This window comes from Cyprinodon variegatus, unplaced genomic scaffold, assembly GCF_000732505.1.
Source record: "Cyprinodon variegatus isolate N-32 unplaced genomic scaffold, C_variegatus-1.0 Scaffold193, whole genome shotgun sequence".
Classification (NCBI taxonomy): Eukaryota; Metazoa; Chordata; class Actinopteri; order Cyprinodontiformes; family Cyprinodontidae; genus Cyprinodon; species Cyprinodon variegatus.
The window spans coordinates 1,146,417-1,162,060 of NW_015150646.1; the positions used below are offsets into that span (position 1 = coordinate 1,146,417).

At 37.9% G+C, this 15,644-nt stretch overlaps 1 protein-coding gene across 1 annotated transcript in view; it reads right to left on the bottom strand.

Moving 5' to 3' along the window:
* Positions 1-1,099: 1,099 nt before the first annotated feature.
* ctdnep1 (CTD nuclear envelope phosphatase 1) overlaps positions 1,100-15,644 on the bottom strand; it is a 24,448-nt gene continuing 9,903 nt past the window's right edge. Inside the window, exons 2-8 of the mRNA XM_015379469.1 lie at positions 10,963-11,029; positions 6,958-7,076; positions 6,787-6,858; positions 6,477-6,593; positions 6,267-6,378; positions 3,598-3,682; positions 1,100-2,324 (exon numbers count right to left, since the gene is read on the bottom strand). Coding sequence (XP_015234955.1) covers positions 2,264-2,324; positions 3,598-3,682; positions 6,267-6,378; positions 6,477-6,593; positions 6,787-6,858; positions 6,958-7,076; positions 10,963-11,029 — 633 coding nt within the window. The 3' untranslated portion in view covers positions 1,100-2,263. The remainder of the gene's footprint in view (positions 2,325-3,597; positions 3,683-6,266; positions 6,379-6,476; positions 6,594-6,786; positions 6,859-6,957; positions 7,077-10,962; positions 11,030-15,644) is intronic.

Consider the following 15,644-nt stretch of genomic DNA (forward strand, 5'->3'; position numbering starts at 1 on the left):
CAAGAACTGTAAGAAGAGGGTCACAGGAAGCTGAAGAAGCCCTGCAAAGTTATTTTGAGGGTACAGACTGGGATACACACGGAGATGACATCAATAAAATGAGGTTATCAGGTTATCCAGACCCATCCCTGTAGGTATGCTGCTATAGGCTTAGGCTGCCGGAGGACATGGGGATCTGCTTCTTCTACTTCAATTCTGTACGATTTGTTAGTGAATAAACTTTTTTTTCTTATGATAGCTACATCTGGTGTGGGGCTTCATTCAGCAGTTACATAATCCTGAAGGAAGTCATTAGCTCGGCTGCTGCTGTAAACAACTTCCAATCGAGTTGCTGTTTTTTCAGTATTCAGTCCCGTTTCTGTCCTAGACATAACTATATGGTCAGCTTTTAATGTGACTTACTGTATGTGCTCCCTTTCATCCTTTTTGACATGAAAACTGGCTCAGAGCTAATTTCCTTCACTGTTTATCTCCTAGAGTCCTATATAGAGCTAGTTTGTTAACTTTTCTAACAAAGTATTTATAGATGAGTACGTCTATGCTAATTTTGCGTGTCTGATTCCGTAAGTTACTCAAAATAAGCCTGGCTCTGGTGGAGGTTTCTTCCAGTTAAAACTGAGTTTTCCCTCTCTACTGTCGCTGCATGCATGCTTGATGTGATTGCTAAAGCGTCAATGAGTCCATTCAGTCAGCTTGGTTTACTTGGGCAGAAAACTTAACTAACCTGTGTTTGATTGAACTTCATTTGTAAAGTACCCTCAGATACTGGTGTTGTGAAGTGCTACATGAATAAACTGAGTATAACCGAATCCCGCTTTGTTTCAAAATACAGAAACAAAGACTGATGGGACCATGCATTTAAAACTCTGGTATACAAATAATCAACAGATTTTTTTTATCGGGTTGTACCTGCTGAACAAAAAACAGAGAAGTAGTATCTATCTTAAGCATCCATCCTTACGTATGGAATAAAAGGTGTAGTTTCCGTTTAGAACACATGGTGTCAGCAGATCATACAACTGAAATCCAGCCAGTGGAAGAATTTACTTTAAAAATAACTATAGAACTATAAGGTTGTATTATAGTGAAAAGGAACAAAGCTGCGTAGGTAGCTGTTCGATACTGACAAGTGTTTTATTAGTAACATGGACATGGAGACAGAGCCAATAAGAAGCCGCTGTGAGCTTTGACGAAACTGACATTGTTCAGAAGGCATTTTTAAGATAAGAGGGTCTTACAGCTGAACCCATACAACCCAAGGTGGAAACAGAACACGGAAGGCTGTAAAACAGAAAATAAAAAGAAAACCTGCAACAAAAACAAAACAAAAAAAAAAAAACTTGGAGGGTTAAGTGCAATTTTCTATTAGGCAAAATCAGGATGGCATTAAATGAGAAAGCAAAACATCTTCTATGGAGAATTAATTCTTATCATATATAATGGCGGCTGAAAACAATCAGATATGGAAAAGCAATACTGCAGTCCACATATCATTAACAAGCCATCTGCTCTTATCACAATGTTTCAGTCTCATGTCACAGAGTCCCATGAGGAGCTTTGGGGCAAAAAGTGAAGATCCCAACGGAATGGGAGGGAAAAAATACCCGTTCAGAAAAATAGGCCAGTGGATGTATTATTTAAAGAAAACTCCAGCAAATTATTTTTTTAATAAATCCATTCTCATTGGGCAGAAGGAAATAGTACCTCAGTTATAAATGAATCAAACCCATTTCGTTTTCTATGCTACCCCCTTGATTTGCTCCGTGAAGGTAAGATGAGGTGGATGTTGAAGTTATGATGATAATGGAGGAGGCAGAGATAATGATGTCGAATTGTCTTTGTTGCTTCGCTGATCCGCTTCTTTAGGCCCCCCATGTCTTCCCAGAAAAAAGTTTAAAAAGGACTAACCAGCTCCAGCACACATACACAAGCTCCTCTCCGTACTCATACAGTCAGCATCAGGAGCTATAAGGCAGAGAGGCTCTGTTTTTTGTTTTAGAAAAAAAAAAAAAAATCAAGATTTAAGGAGGACACAAAAAAACAAAACAAAAAACAGCCGACTCCCTCTCCCTCCCCAGTAGTTTTTAGGTTCTGATGATCCCGTGCTGTTCATCCCAGGTTAGACGCACACCCCACCACCCCTGGTCCTCAGTATACATCTAAGAGGGCTGGTGGGTCGTCTGAGTGGGAAAGGAGGGCAGGATGGAGGCCGGCAGAGAGAAGGACGTTGCTGAAATAGCCCCACGTCTCTTCATGTAGCCGATCACCAGAGTCGGTGCTGGTGGAGGTTTCGACTGAGGACGGATCGAACGTCAGCGGTGAACCTGCAACAACAGGCACATTTAAAGAAGTCTTAAAGTAAACGATACAAAAACTGCATTCATACATTGCTAAAGGATTTAGTTCTCCCCCCTCCTCCATCTTCACTTTGACTCAGAAGACTTTCGACATTTTGGAGACTTTCTAAGGTTTCGTCCCTTTATGGTCACCTGCACAGAGTCGTTAATTTATAAAATAACCTTTCTTGGTAATTACACCTGCACATCTCTTTAGGTATGTCGCTACCAGCTTGGTACATCTAGGGACTTAAGTTTTTGTCCAGTACCATTTGCAAACAGTGAGGTGGGACAAAAGGGATTCCTTTTGTATTCTCACACCTTCTCAATTGATTTAGAGCTGCACGTTCAGAGTCCATATGGTTTAAATCACTGAACTGAAAGTAGGGGAACCAGAGTTTGAATCCCAGTAGTGCCAGGAAGGAACTCGCTGTGGTGACCCCTAAATAAGGGAACAACTGAGAGGACACAAACACTGAAACCGAAATTTGACTGGGCCATTTTAAAACCAAAACTTGGATTCTAGGTTTCAACCTTGGTCCTCATCATCCAATTGTTTTGGCTCATTGTAATGTTTCAAATATCAATCTTATGGCTTCCGTCCAATCAGGTGTAACAAACTTCTGTATATTCCGTAAAAGTTTAAATAACAATCCACTGGACTTGGTTTCCTAGATTTGAAGACATTTCGGTTCCCCTCCAGGAAGCTGGAGAGGTAGCGAAACGTCTTAAAATCTTGGAAAACAAGTCCAGTGGATTGTTTTTTAAACTTTTACGGAATGACTTTGAACTGGATGACTGAGAATCTTCATCAGCAAACTTCAGTTTAAGATATGCACATTTCTGACACACTTAAATCATGGCTCAATAACCTCCTAATGCAGTCAGATTCCCCAGAGTTCTGCTAAGGACCTATTAATGTGATTCTTGTATGCTGTAGCATATTTACATCTAAAAGCTGCAGGACACCAACACTAACAAATCTACTGAGGCCTTTAATAAACACATATTTATTCTTTCATCAAGTTACTCAAAACTCGGGACTCCTTGTACTGCAGTAAGAATTATTGCACATTTTATTTAAAGTATTAAAGTCCTTTGTTGTCATAATCCTGCACTCAATCCAGTAGTTTGTGCTTGTAACGTAACAAAGAAAAAAGTTAAAGGCATTTTTTAACCTAACTGTGTCAGCCATTAACAAAGACATGGACTAAAATAGGATTGTATGCAAAGTCATTAACAAGTTCAAAGTGTCTATTACCTTAGTGCATCCAGCATAGGCAGCAAGTTTAGAAGTGCTGTGTCACTAGGGTCGCTGAACCAGGACTTGATTGGTATTGCATTGTCTGTAGGGCAGAAAACAGCCAGTCAGACCCAACAGACGGAGGAATAATGTCTAGAATAATCATTTTTACAGCTCAGGCTTACCACTGAGATCGTGGTTAGACACAGTTATGCAATCAAATAAACATGTAGCTCATTATGCATAAAAAAAAAATCTTCCCATCTGAAATGTTTAATTTTTATCTATGCTTAGAGGCAAAGAGAAAAATAACCATGCCCTGATTTGCTGTCTTGTTACATATTGAAAACATACTTTGATTTGATTAACTGTTTATATATTTTAGGTCAATTACAGATTCAATGTCCATTTATGTTAAAAGCTGGTACAATATTCCCATGGGGGGGAAAAAAAGTATAATACATAACCAGTGGAAGGGTAGCAAGAGAGAGAAGAAACGCTTCAAACACAATAAAAAGGATGAAAATAGCTTCCTCTTCCATTCCTCTCATCATTTCCTCCTGCCAGACATGGCTTTTGTTAAATTAACTTAATTTCAGGTAATCCAGTGCATTGCTTCTCTTTAGATTTAGTGCTCTTAGAGATGGACTATTCACTATTTATCTTATACACACACATACATATATGTATTTATTTTTTTTTTCTGTAGCTTTAGTATAAGAGTTCTGTAGTGTTATTATAAGAGTTTAATTCTTACACAAGATAAAATCATATTGAAGCAATTTTTAGGTTTAAGCTTTTTAAATTGTTCTTACAAAAGTTACATAATAAGATACATAATTTGCAACATAAGCAAACATGGTACACATGCAGATTGCCATAAAGTCCCCTTCCTTAGAGAACTGGTGTTTATTTAAAAAAATAATAATAATACAAACCAGACTCCAAAAAAGTTTGGACACTAAACAAATTGTGAATAAGAACTGAATGCAATGATGTGAAGATGGCAAATGTCTATATTTTATTCGTAATAGAACATAGATGACAGCTCAAAAGTTTAATCTGAGTAAATGTAACATTTTAAAGGAAAAATATGTTGATGCAAAATTTCACAGTGTCTACAGATCCCAAAAAAGTTGGGACACGTAGCATAAGTGGCTGGGAAAAGGACATTGAGCATATAACGAACAGCTGGAAGACCAACTAACACTAATTATGCCAATTGACAACAGGATTGGGAATAAAAAGAGCCTCTCAGAGTGTCAGTGTCTCTCTGAAGCCAAGATGGTAAAAGGATCACCTATCCCACCATTGTTGAGCAGAAAGATAGTGCAGCAATACCAGGATGGTGTTGCCCAGCGTAAAACAGCAAAGACTTTTAAGTTATCATCATCAACCGTGCATATCATCATCAAAAGATTCAGAGAATCTGGAACAGTCGCTGTGCGTAAGGGTCAAGGCCACAAAACTTTACTGGATGCTTGTGATCTCCGGGCCCTTAAACGTCACTGCACTTCAAACGGGAATGCTACTGTCAAGGAAATAACAGAATGGGCTCAGGAATACTTCCAGAAAGCATTGTCAGTGAAGACAATCCGCCGTGCCTTCCGCCGTTGCCAGCTGAAACTCTACAGTGCAAAGAGGAAGCCATTTCTAAGCAAGCTCCACAAGCTCAGCCGTTTGCACTGGGCCAGGGATCATTTAAAATGGAGTGAGGCAAAATGGAAGACTGTTCTGTGGTCAGATGAGTCACGATTTGAAGTTCTTTATGGAACACTGGGACGCCGTGTCATCCGGACCAGAGAGGACAAGGATAACCCAAGCTGTTATCAATGCTCCGTTGAGAAACCTGCATCACTGATGGTATGGTTGCATGAGTGCTTGTGGCATGGGCAGCATGCATGTCTGGAAAGGCACCATAAATGCAGAGACCTATGTTCAAGTTCTAGAACAACATATGCTTCCATCTAGATGTCATCTGTTTCAGGGAAGACCCTGCATTTTTCAACAAGATAATGCCAGACCACATTCTGCAGCAATCACAACATCATGGCTACGTAGGAGAAGGATCCGGCCAGCCTGCAGTCCAGATCTTTCACCTATAGAGAACATTTGGCGCATCATAAAGAGGTGCAACAAAGAAGGCCCAAGACGATTGAACAGTTAGAGGCCTGTATTAGACATGAATGGGAGAGCGTTCCTATTTCTAAACTTGAGAAACTGGTCTCCTCTGTCCCCAGACGTCTGTTGAGTGTTATTAGAAGAAGGGGGAATGCCACACAGTGGTAAAAATGGCCTTGTCCCAACTTTTTTGGAATTTGTTGATGCCATGAAATTTGGAAATAACATATTTTTCCCTTAAAATGATACATTCTCTCAGTTTAAACTTTTGATCTGTGATTTGTGTTCTATTCTGAATAAAATATTTGTTTTTGAAACCTCCACATCATTGCATTCAGTTTTTATTCACAATTTGTTTAGTGTCCCAACTTTTTTGGAATCCGGTTTGTAGTATGAGGATCACATTGTCACACCTTCTTTCATATTAACGTCAGAACTATGAGAACTACTGCCTGAGGGAACTTCTGTGTTTATGGTCAATTTTCATGATTCTAATCTACATTTTATGAATTTTCTTACAACATTTAATTTATGATAATTGCTGATCAATTCAAAGTAAGCCTTACCTGGATGACTTCGATAAGCACCAGGCGAGTTATCCAGGATAACAATACTGGACAGGTCATCATGTACTACAGACAGGTCTTTAATATAACTACCTAGATCCAATGTACAGTGCTGGGAGAGGAAAAAACCAAAGAAATAGAACAGTGAAGAGTCACCAGTTTTTGATTTATCACACATTTACGATGAATACATACAGCACTGAGCAATACCTGTCTGTAGTATCTGCGTTTCAGGATGTTCCTATTGTTATCCAGCTTGTCTGCAACAGCTGAGCCATAGATCTCCATGCTGGCTGTGAAAACCACCAGCTCATACCACTGGCTCACCTGTGTACACAGAGCGTTTAGAGCACACAACAGCAGGCAAGTTAGAGTCGTCAGGGATGTGCAGTATAAACAAAATAAATATTAGCTTATGACATCAGGCAGCAGATCAGATGAGAACAAACAACGTTTAACATAGCAGGGATTATTGTGGCTTTTTATCTCTAAAGATACAATTAAACTGGCGGACACTCACCACTTCTAAAAAGAAGTCGACGTGCGGCCTTTTATGTACAAAGAATCTGACCGGATGCTTGTCTATGACGACCTGCATGGAGGAGCAAACACACAGACCAGTTAACTAGGACAGAAACAGGATTCAGATTCAGTCGCTTTCTTTTTTTTTTTTGTGACTGTCGGCCATTACTTTGAGGATAAAGTCTGGCGGCGTGCCCGGTCTAACTGTGGGCCTCAGGACCCCGTCGTGGTGAGAATGGATCAGCGTCTCATCCAGATCCAGAACCAGAATCTTCCTCTTTACTGCATCTATAACAGAAGAAGAAGGATCCAGGTTTAACAGATTTAAACATTTCAACATATTTTAGTCTTGGTGTAAGACTTCATGAGAGATGATTGTAGCTGGCCATGCTTTACTGCTGTATATTTATCTTTCACTGAAAAATTGGTACGCAACAACGGTATAGTTAACAAGATAAACACTGGTTCTTAAACCTGAACTTTTGTCCTTATTTATTGGGAAATGAAAAAATGGCCATGTGTCCAGACTGCTTGTTTTTTGCCACCGTGGTCTAATTAATTTCTTTTTGTCTTTCATTTTAACAAATTTCACATAGAACCAGCTACTTTGTCACATTTTATTTATACCCAAGGGAAACAGGAAGTCATGGTTACTAATAGGAGGCTAAAATCATACAAATGCTCCAATTATAATAATGGCAGCAACATGTTTTGATGCTTTATAACAAGAGGGACAGGTGCACCACACAAAATAGATATATTAAAGCAGCACCTCAAGAAATGAGCCGGGAGCATAATTGTTGGGCATTAATCGGACGTCCATGTGGATATTAACCTAGAGAACACCACTAAATCATTTACAAAGTGGCTTTAGGGTTAACAAAGTCAATGTTTTGGCACAACAATAGGAAACTCTTAATCCCAGGCCTACAGGAAGTTGATGTGCAGAGCTGAGTGTGATGTGTGAGGTGGTCTGCAAACCTTATGTGGTCAAACTCTGTTAAGCTGATGGACCTCAATTCCAGGAGTAATTTAAAGATTTGTGTAGTAATTTCAAATGACAGTTCTACCAAATACCAGTAAAATGTATGTTAACCTCTGGATTTAAAGATAGTAAATTGTAGCGTATTATTCTAGCACTGAGCGAATAGTAATTCTTCTTATCCTAAACTGATCTAACAGAAGAGATGAAGAAGAAAACAGGTATTTTTTTTATCTGTGTATTTAAACATCTTGTTTCAGCTGCAGAACCTTTTGAAAAAAAAAAAGACAAAATAAAAAAATCCAGAAAACGTCTGTAATCATTAAGGACTGTTTACTTAAAACCTATATGAAAAAATAACGACTGGAAAAAATGGGAACATAATACGGGCCTTTATAGAGCTCCACTAAATGAAATGGACTTTCTTCATTGCAATTTAGGGATAAACTTTCCAAAATTCATATTTTCTCTTAAAAGTATCAAAAACCATCTTTAGATCAGGGTCACTTAAAGATTTAATCACCATCTCTTAATGCAGATATAATTCTGGAAAAGCAGCTGTAAAAAAAAAAGGACTGGAGTTTCCAGCTAAAGACAGACACAGCTGAAATATAATCCGTCCTCTATGTCCGGCTTGAATGAGCTCTCCACTGACATGAGGGAAGTTCAGAGCAAACTTACGCCATCAGGAGTCGTTTTTAATCTGAGTGCTTCCTGTATCCATGCTATTTCCTCCACTTTAACATGCAGAGCTGCTCTGAAACCTGTAAGCAGTCATTTCACTGGTCAAACTTGTTCTGGGAGGATAGTAGTTCACACAAAAGATGGTTGACCTTTTTTAGCCTGTGCTTATGGTACAACTGCACAAAGTCAACTACAATTTGGATATTTGTGGCATTATAAAAGAATAATAAAGCATCTTATCCATGTTTACCTAAAGGCAATAAATTGTTTTCTCTCTGTAATTTTAAAGCCCTGTAAATACAATTATTCTTGCTCTTCAGCATAATTTCCTCTGAGAATACAGAATCACTTTCACTTTCTAAGGTCAACAGAAACCGAAATGCCTAGTAGGACTAAACGAAAGAGTGATGATTTACTGAAGCATATCAGGAGGAAAATACAGCATATATGTTGCCTGAAAAGCATAGAGGTTTTCTAATCAAAGTTTCCTTAGATATAAAACTTTGAACCAATTAGAATGTACAATCTGGTTAAAATGTCTCTTTAAAGTGCCTTGAGATGATGTGTGTGGATAAATGAATTTAATTGAATTGAAAGTCAAATCTACTGTTGGTAGCAAGTGTTGCTGATGTAACCAGAACTTCTCCCCTCTGAAGACACACCCCTCTGCCAGAGGTTTTAAAACAGGTAACTTCCTGTTCAACATCCTATTTTGCAGGTGGCCCCAGGCCGCTAGTCTGAGCACTTCCAGCTGAAGGCTACACCAAGTAGAAACCAAAGCACTCCGGAGAAGTCTGCGCTCACTGGACCAAGTCAGACTGCCTTTTCCCTGTGATTCAAAAGGAGCTGAATGCAGTTTTTTTTTTTATATATATTCTTCCTGCACACCGAGTTTAATGCAGTGTTCCCTGAAACATGCTGCAGCAGAGACAGAGAAAAGCGAATCCAGCTCTGCTAACCTGAATCCAACTGCTGAACAACGGGTCCCCAATCAATGTTTGCCGAAGGAGCTGTTAAAAGCCGCCAGACACTTGACTACCTGAGACAGAGAGACGGAGCTGCACCGAGGAGGTACTGCTGTTTGAAGACTGCGGCTACAAGCTAACCTCCGTAGCTAAAAAGGACGATGCCTCTGCTACATTGAGTTATAAAAAATAAACCCTTTTGCAAAGTCGCCTCTTATTATTGCATCGGATTGATCCAAAATTCTTTGAGGTGCTGTTGGACGAACGGACTGGACTGAAGACGGGGCCTGCAGAAAACAGAGCCGAAGGCCTTCACTCCACCGAACCAAAACAGTAACAGACTGAAAGAGTCTTGCGTTTCTGAAGCTAACTGCTGCAGTGGACCTGCTAGCATTGTAGCTTCAGCTACCTCACGCTGAAAACGCTGTGGAGGCTACATCGTGAGCTACTCTTTCTTTTTCCAGTTGGACCCGACCAGACCAGAACCCCTGGGGACAGTGAAGCTAACCCATTTCCATTTCAGTCTCATTGCTGTTTAACGCACTCCTGAGTCATTCATTTTTCACCATGAAACTGAAACTTTACTGTTTTGACTCCAGTTAACACCTTTACATCAGGTTTTATCCACATTTTATCTGCTGCTATTTCTAAAGGACACTTTCAAATGCATTAAGTCTTAAACTTTGAACATTCTTTAGACTTTTAACCCCCTCTTCCCTTTTATTTATTTATTTTGCTTATTTTCAGTAGTGTTTACAGTGTGATTGTAGCTAATAAAGGTTCCATTGTATTTTAACTCGCAGTCTTTTGTGTTTATTTTACACAGTGAACCATTTATCACTAAGGCTGGATTTACTCTATTTTAGTAGCATCTGAATGAACAGAGACACCTTTATTTGGTTGGTGATTAATAACATTGCTGATAGCCAAAGTCTAAATTACTAAATTGGTGAAAGACAACTGAATTTTTAACAGCCGGATTCAGGAGTCCAACCCTTTAGGTAAGAGGCAAAAAAACCCTGGTCAGTAAGCAAATTACAGTTATAATCATTCAACTGATAATTAATTAGTTGTACCCTTGATTGGAATGACATATTAATTAACTATAACTTCCAGTTCCAGTCATTTAATAAATTCATAATCTTTTGGTAAACTCTCACAACACTGCTTTACAGGACAAAGCTACACTGTTTTGAGTCTCCTGATGAGGAAAAAGCATGCATGATGTCAGGACTAAACCCTGGGCTAAAATAAAGTGGTGATCACATAGTATGAGGCAAGGAAGTGCTGAACATCTTTGAGCACAACTATTTTATTCTTGACAAACTGGTTTAACTTTTGCTCGGTAGAATTGTGTTGATTGTCAGTCCACTCTGTGGTATCCAGACTAGAGACAATGCAAAAAATGAGGCAATCCGTTTTTTCTTATTTTTTTAACTTTCTCTTTTTAATTGAGGTGATTTTCTACATGCTTCCTCGTCATCACAGTATGATTTTGCAGAGAGAGGGAGAGAGAGATGAATGAAAACAAATGTATACTTACTGAGTCTGTTTCTGGATATAGGTGACAGGGGCAAAATGTCATATCGCACCGTCTGATACTGGATTATCTGAAAATGGAGGCAAATAGTCAGTCAGTAACTGATGCATCAACACAAGCTCAATGCTTTTAAAATCTGTCATCTCAATCTCTATTTTCTTCATTACATTTGTTCAACCAGTCCACAAACCCATATCTACCGGGAAATCTGTGGAGTGAGAAGGAGAACGTATAAGTGAATATTCACATTAATGCTCCTGTCCAGGGACGGGAAAAGTCTGAATATTCCCCTCTATAAATATCTGAGCTTGCTTTAACCTGAGTTTTTTTGGGGGGCAGGAAAAACAAGATTATGTTGATGTGAAATACTATATTTGGGGCAATATTGTCGGAGAGTTGCACTGATCAAGAATTAGAAACAAAAGACAAAACAAAACAAAAATACAAAGTTGAGAGTCCACCTCATATGGTTTCTGTTGCTACCTTGGTAATGATCAAGTATATAATTGTGTATTTCTGTCATGGAGATTGATGATATAAAATCTTAATTATAAGCAGACAAAATCAAAAACAGCAGTTGTTGATGATGCTTGTATAATAACACTCATAATTGGCTGTTATATAGTTGGGGAAATGTGTCCATTTTGTGTTGCATTTCAGCAGCTGTAAAGTGAATTAACCTCTGATCAAAAAGGATAAAGTAAAGAAAAACTCCACACACTGCAAAAGAAAGATATAGAATTAAGTAAAAAAAAAAAATCTTCAATTAAGGTTGGTTATTCCTAATTTGAGTAGGTGAGTATAATGAGATAATATGAACTTGAAATCAGAGAATGCAATTACATATTCTTATTCTAAATGAAAATTGTCATATTCCATTGGAAAACTGTCTCACTTACCTCCTCATTGCAAGACAAAATATACTTATTTTAAGAAAAAAATTACTTATTTAGATTTCAATTTTTTTCAGTGCAGCAACGACCTAAAGTGGGTAGCACTGTTGCCTTGTAGCAAGAAGGTTCCGGGTTAGATTCCTGGCTGGTTTCTGCTTTGCCCCTTGACTCTCGTTAAAAGTTGTAGATACGCAGTAGCTGCTCTGCAATACAAAGGTATAGGAGAGCTCAGGGGGCAGCTCTGGTGCGCCCTGAGGTGGCAGGAAGTGTATTTGCTCACCACCTCCCGCCACAGCGCAGACGTATTGCGTATAACGAGAGTTGCGGGAGTTGGGAGACGGATTGGAGAGAGAGAGAGAAATTGCGCAGTTTAGACCTAGTTTAGAAAGAGGGCTTGGCTAACTGCATGTAGCGAGGCTAACACTTTATTCTGCTTTCCCTGCCTCCTTTTTCAAACGTCAGAATCTGACCCAGCATGGATAAAGAGAGGTAGGACTGATTTAAAGCACTTTTTAGAAAGGGCAAAGAATAAACAATCTGGGATTTACATGTAAAATAATATAATATAGTGCACTTTTTCTAGGTGTTTGTCAATTTGCATAGTTGCTCTTAAATAAACATATCTATATTCTCAGAAAATAAATAGTTTTCAATATATTAAAAGAATATAAAGCTGACTAATAGCTTATCCATTATTGAACTGGTACATTTTTTTTTTTTTAGGTTTGTTACACAATATTGGACCATGGAAAACATATATTTATCTTCACAACGCCTCAGACGGGCAACATTTATGTATGAAAAGTAAACCTGTACATGAAATTAGGTTTTGTTTTTAGAAAGTGTTTTTATAATATTCTTTGTTGTTGGCATTCATATAAATATACTGGTATATTTATATAAATATACTTCATTTGATTGGCTTTTGGTATACGTCTACTTTTAATTTATAGCCCCTCCCGGAGAAAACACCAGCCAGCCCTGGATTAGAGTGATGGAAAACCGATGAATAGGTTGATGGCACCGACCCAATTTAAACATAGAACACCAAACTTCTTTAAACAGGAACAAAATAAGACTGCATGGAATATTGACAGCAACGGCTGCCAATAACATTGGATCCAGTAAAAAAAATGACAGTTAAAACCCATGTTTTCCCGCCCCATCCTCACACCAATGTCTCCATCACTATTTAGGAGAATTAAAGATCTAGGCACCTATAAATATACATGTAGTGCTGGCATTAAGCCCATCCAACACATCACACATATTGTTAGAATAATGAAGGTTAATACACGGCCCTTGGAATATAATATTCTGACAAATATTGCATCAAAAATATTTTTTAGAACTTAACATTTTTTGTTATAACATTACAGGCTGATGTTACCTATATGGCTGGTGCTAGCTCATTAAATATGACTTTATGTTCAGGTTTTTAAACATTTTTACCAGAGGAGCCAACAACTGTCATTTTAAACATAGCTTTGAATTGAGATATTTTCATACAGAGATTTATTTGTGAAAGCGAAAATAATAAAACTCTTTAAATTAATAGAACTAGCTAAGATAGATCAGGCTTTAGAGCAGCAATACTTGATTAAATAAGTTATTATAACTCTGCATAATTAAAATATCACACATTGCAAAAGATTTTCAGAAAGAAAAAAAGAATTTTACACTCCAGATAGAGCTGCCGGATATAATGAATCCATTTAAACAAGATTAAGGCTGGACAATTAATTGTGCTTGCAAAATAGACACAATAAAAAGAACCACATTGAAGAGACACTTGATTTTTGTCCATTTTCCTTTTTTTTTTTTTTTGTTTTTTTTTCAGTAACCCCTAGCCTTTATATTGTTTATTATTTCCAAAGTAAGGTATTCAAGAGACATGATTATTGTTGATAGTATTTTTTTTTTCCTTTTCTTTGAACCCCGACAAATAAAACCAAAACCTATATTGCTTATTTTAAGCACACTATTTGATCTGCAGCATGCCTCCTCTTTTCTACTTAAATCTGCTTGTAAAGATGATCTAGTCTCGCCCTTGTCTTAGAAGACTTCTGGAACTCCATATTTAGCCGTGCAAGCTCTACTTTTTAATGTGCTGGACAATATCTAATCCAATTTAAAGAGCTCCCATCTTTAAATTGAAATTATTCTCCATGAATCATGCACTATGAGAGATGCAAACATGCTGAACCATCCCTCATCCACATGTTCCACTTTTGCTTTTTTAACAAATATTGGAGAGAGATATTTCAGTTTCTGAAACGTTGTGTATTGGAAGTACGATTAGGCACTGATACTACAACCACTCTGTTGTAGAAAGGCCTCTGCGCCTACTTACGCTCAGTCTGGATGACATCATGTCTTGTCTTGGAGAAAAATTGGATTCTCGCTTCAACAATAAAAAAAAAGCTACATTTAATAGGATTATGAGACCTTTCCAATCTCTTTGACAGCACAATCTACCTGAATTAATGCAGAATGGTTTCTGGCAGTGATTGAGGAGGGATTGCTTGTGTTTTATTTTATGTCTTCTTTTCTGTTTCTCTTGGCTTTAGGTTCACTTTGCATGTTATGAACTATGTTGACCTTCACTAATGCTTACATATAGATTATCTAGTGTTAGTAGGAATTTAACATTTATTTTGTTAATTGATTAATCTGATCTAACCTGATTGTTTTTATTTTATTAAGAATCGGACCTGAAAAGGTTCCTTAAAGCAGATTTTATTTTTTTTACAGAATTTAAACCAGCCGAAACTAAAAACTTTCTCCTGGCGGAGTTCTAGATCTCTGAGACGCAATATCTTTGTATACTTTGTCTTTACAATTTTAGTATAATTACTGCTCTAAGTCAGTTGCTCTGTCCGCTAAACGTATGTTTTAGATTAATCGATTGCTAAATTAGTTGATTATTTAAATAATCAATTAATCCAATTAATTGTTTCACTCCTAATTGTTAGCTCTATTTAATGTGTTTTACCCTCGTTTTTTGCTTTTATTGGAAAATAAATGAAACAGATCATGATTTATGAAAGTTATCAGACAGCAAATGAGACTAACACAGGGGGAAAGACACAGGGAAAAGGTCTCGAACAATCACCGCACCACTTAACCAGAGTGAGACACTACTTTCTCACTCCAACCCTTAAGGTGGTAGTAGTACACTTAAAGTAGGTTTGTTGCTGCAAAAAATGGAAGCAGACTAGCAGTTAGCATGCAGATCACAGAATTATAAACATTCCATTTCTGCCGAAACAGAATTAAATCCGAACAAAATTTTAGTAGGGAATAAAAAAAAAACATTTAAAAGGCATAGAGAGAATCTTTTATTTCTGGGTGAAGCGGAGAGCTCTCCTTGCAAGGTATTATGGGACATGCTGTCACAGTGGATGTTGCTACCAGACAGCAGCGGCTAATAACAAAGATGGCGCAGGCACCGTGCAGTGGAGGAGAATTTACATGACCAACGGGGAGCAAAAAGTGATCATCTGTCATCAGACAGATGATCACCGCTTAAAGTCCACTATATGGTCCACTATATAGTCCGCACTCTATATAGGGATTGAGGGATTTAGGGGTTAGGGCACAGAGAGTTTGTATGAGCTACTAGAACAGCATCTTTAAAACAGAGCGTGCATAAGGAGAAATGGGCTTGTTCATGTTTTCTCACGAGTGGAGAGGGCGGGTCTTTTAAAAAAATCTCCTCCACAATACCTTTAAACTTCAAACATTAAATCCAACCAAATATTGCAACCAAGTTTTCTGCTGCACACACTA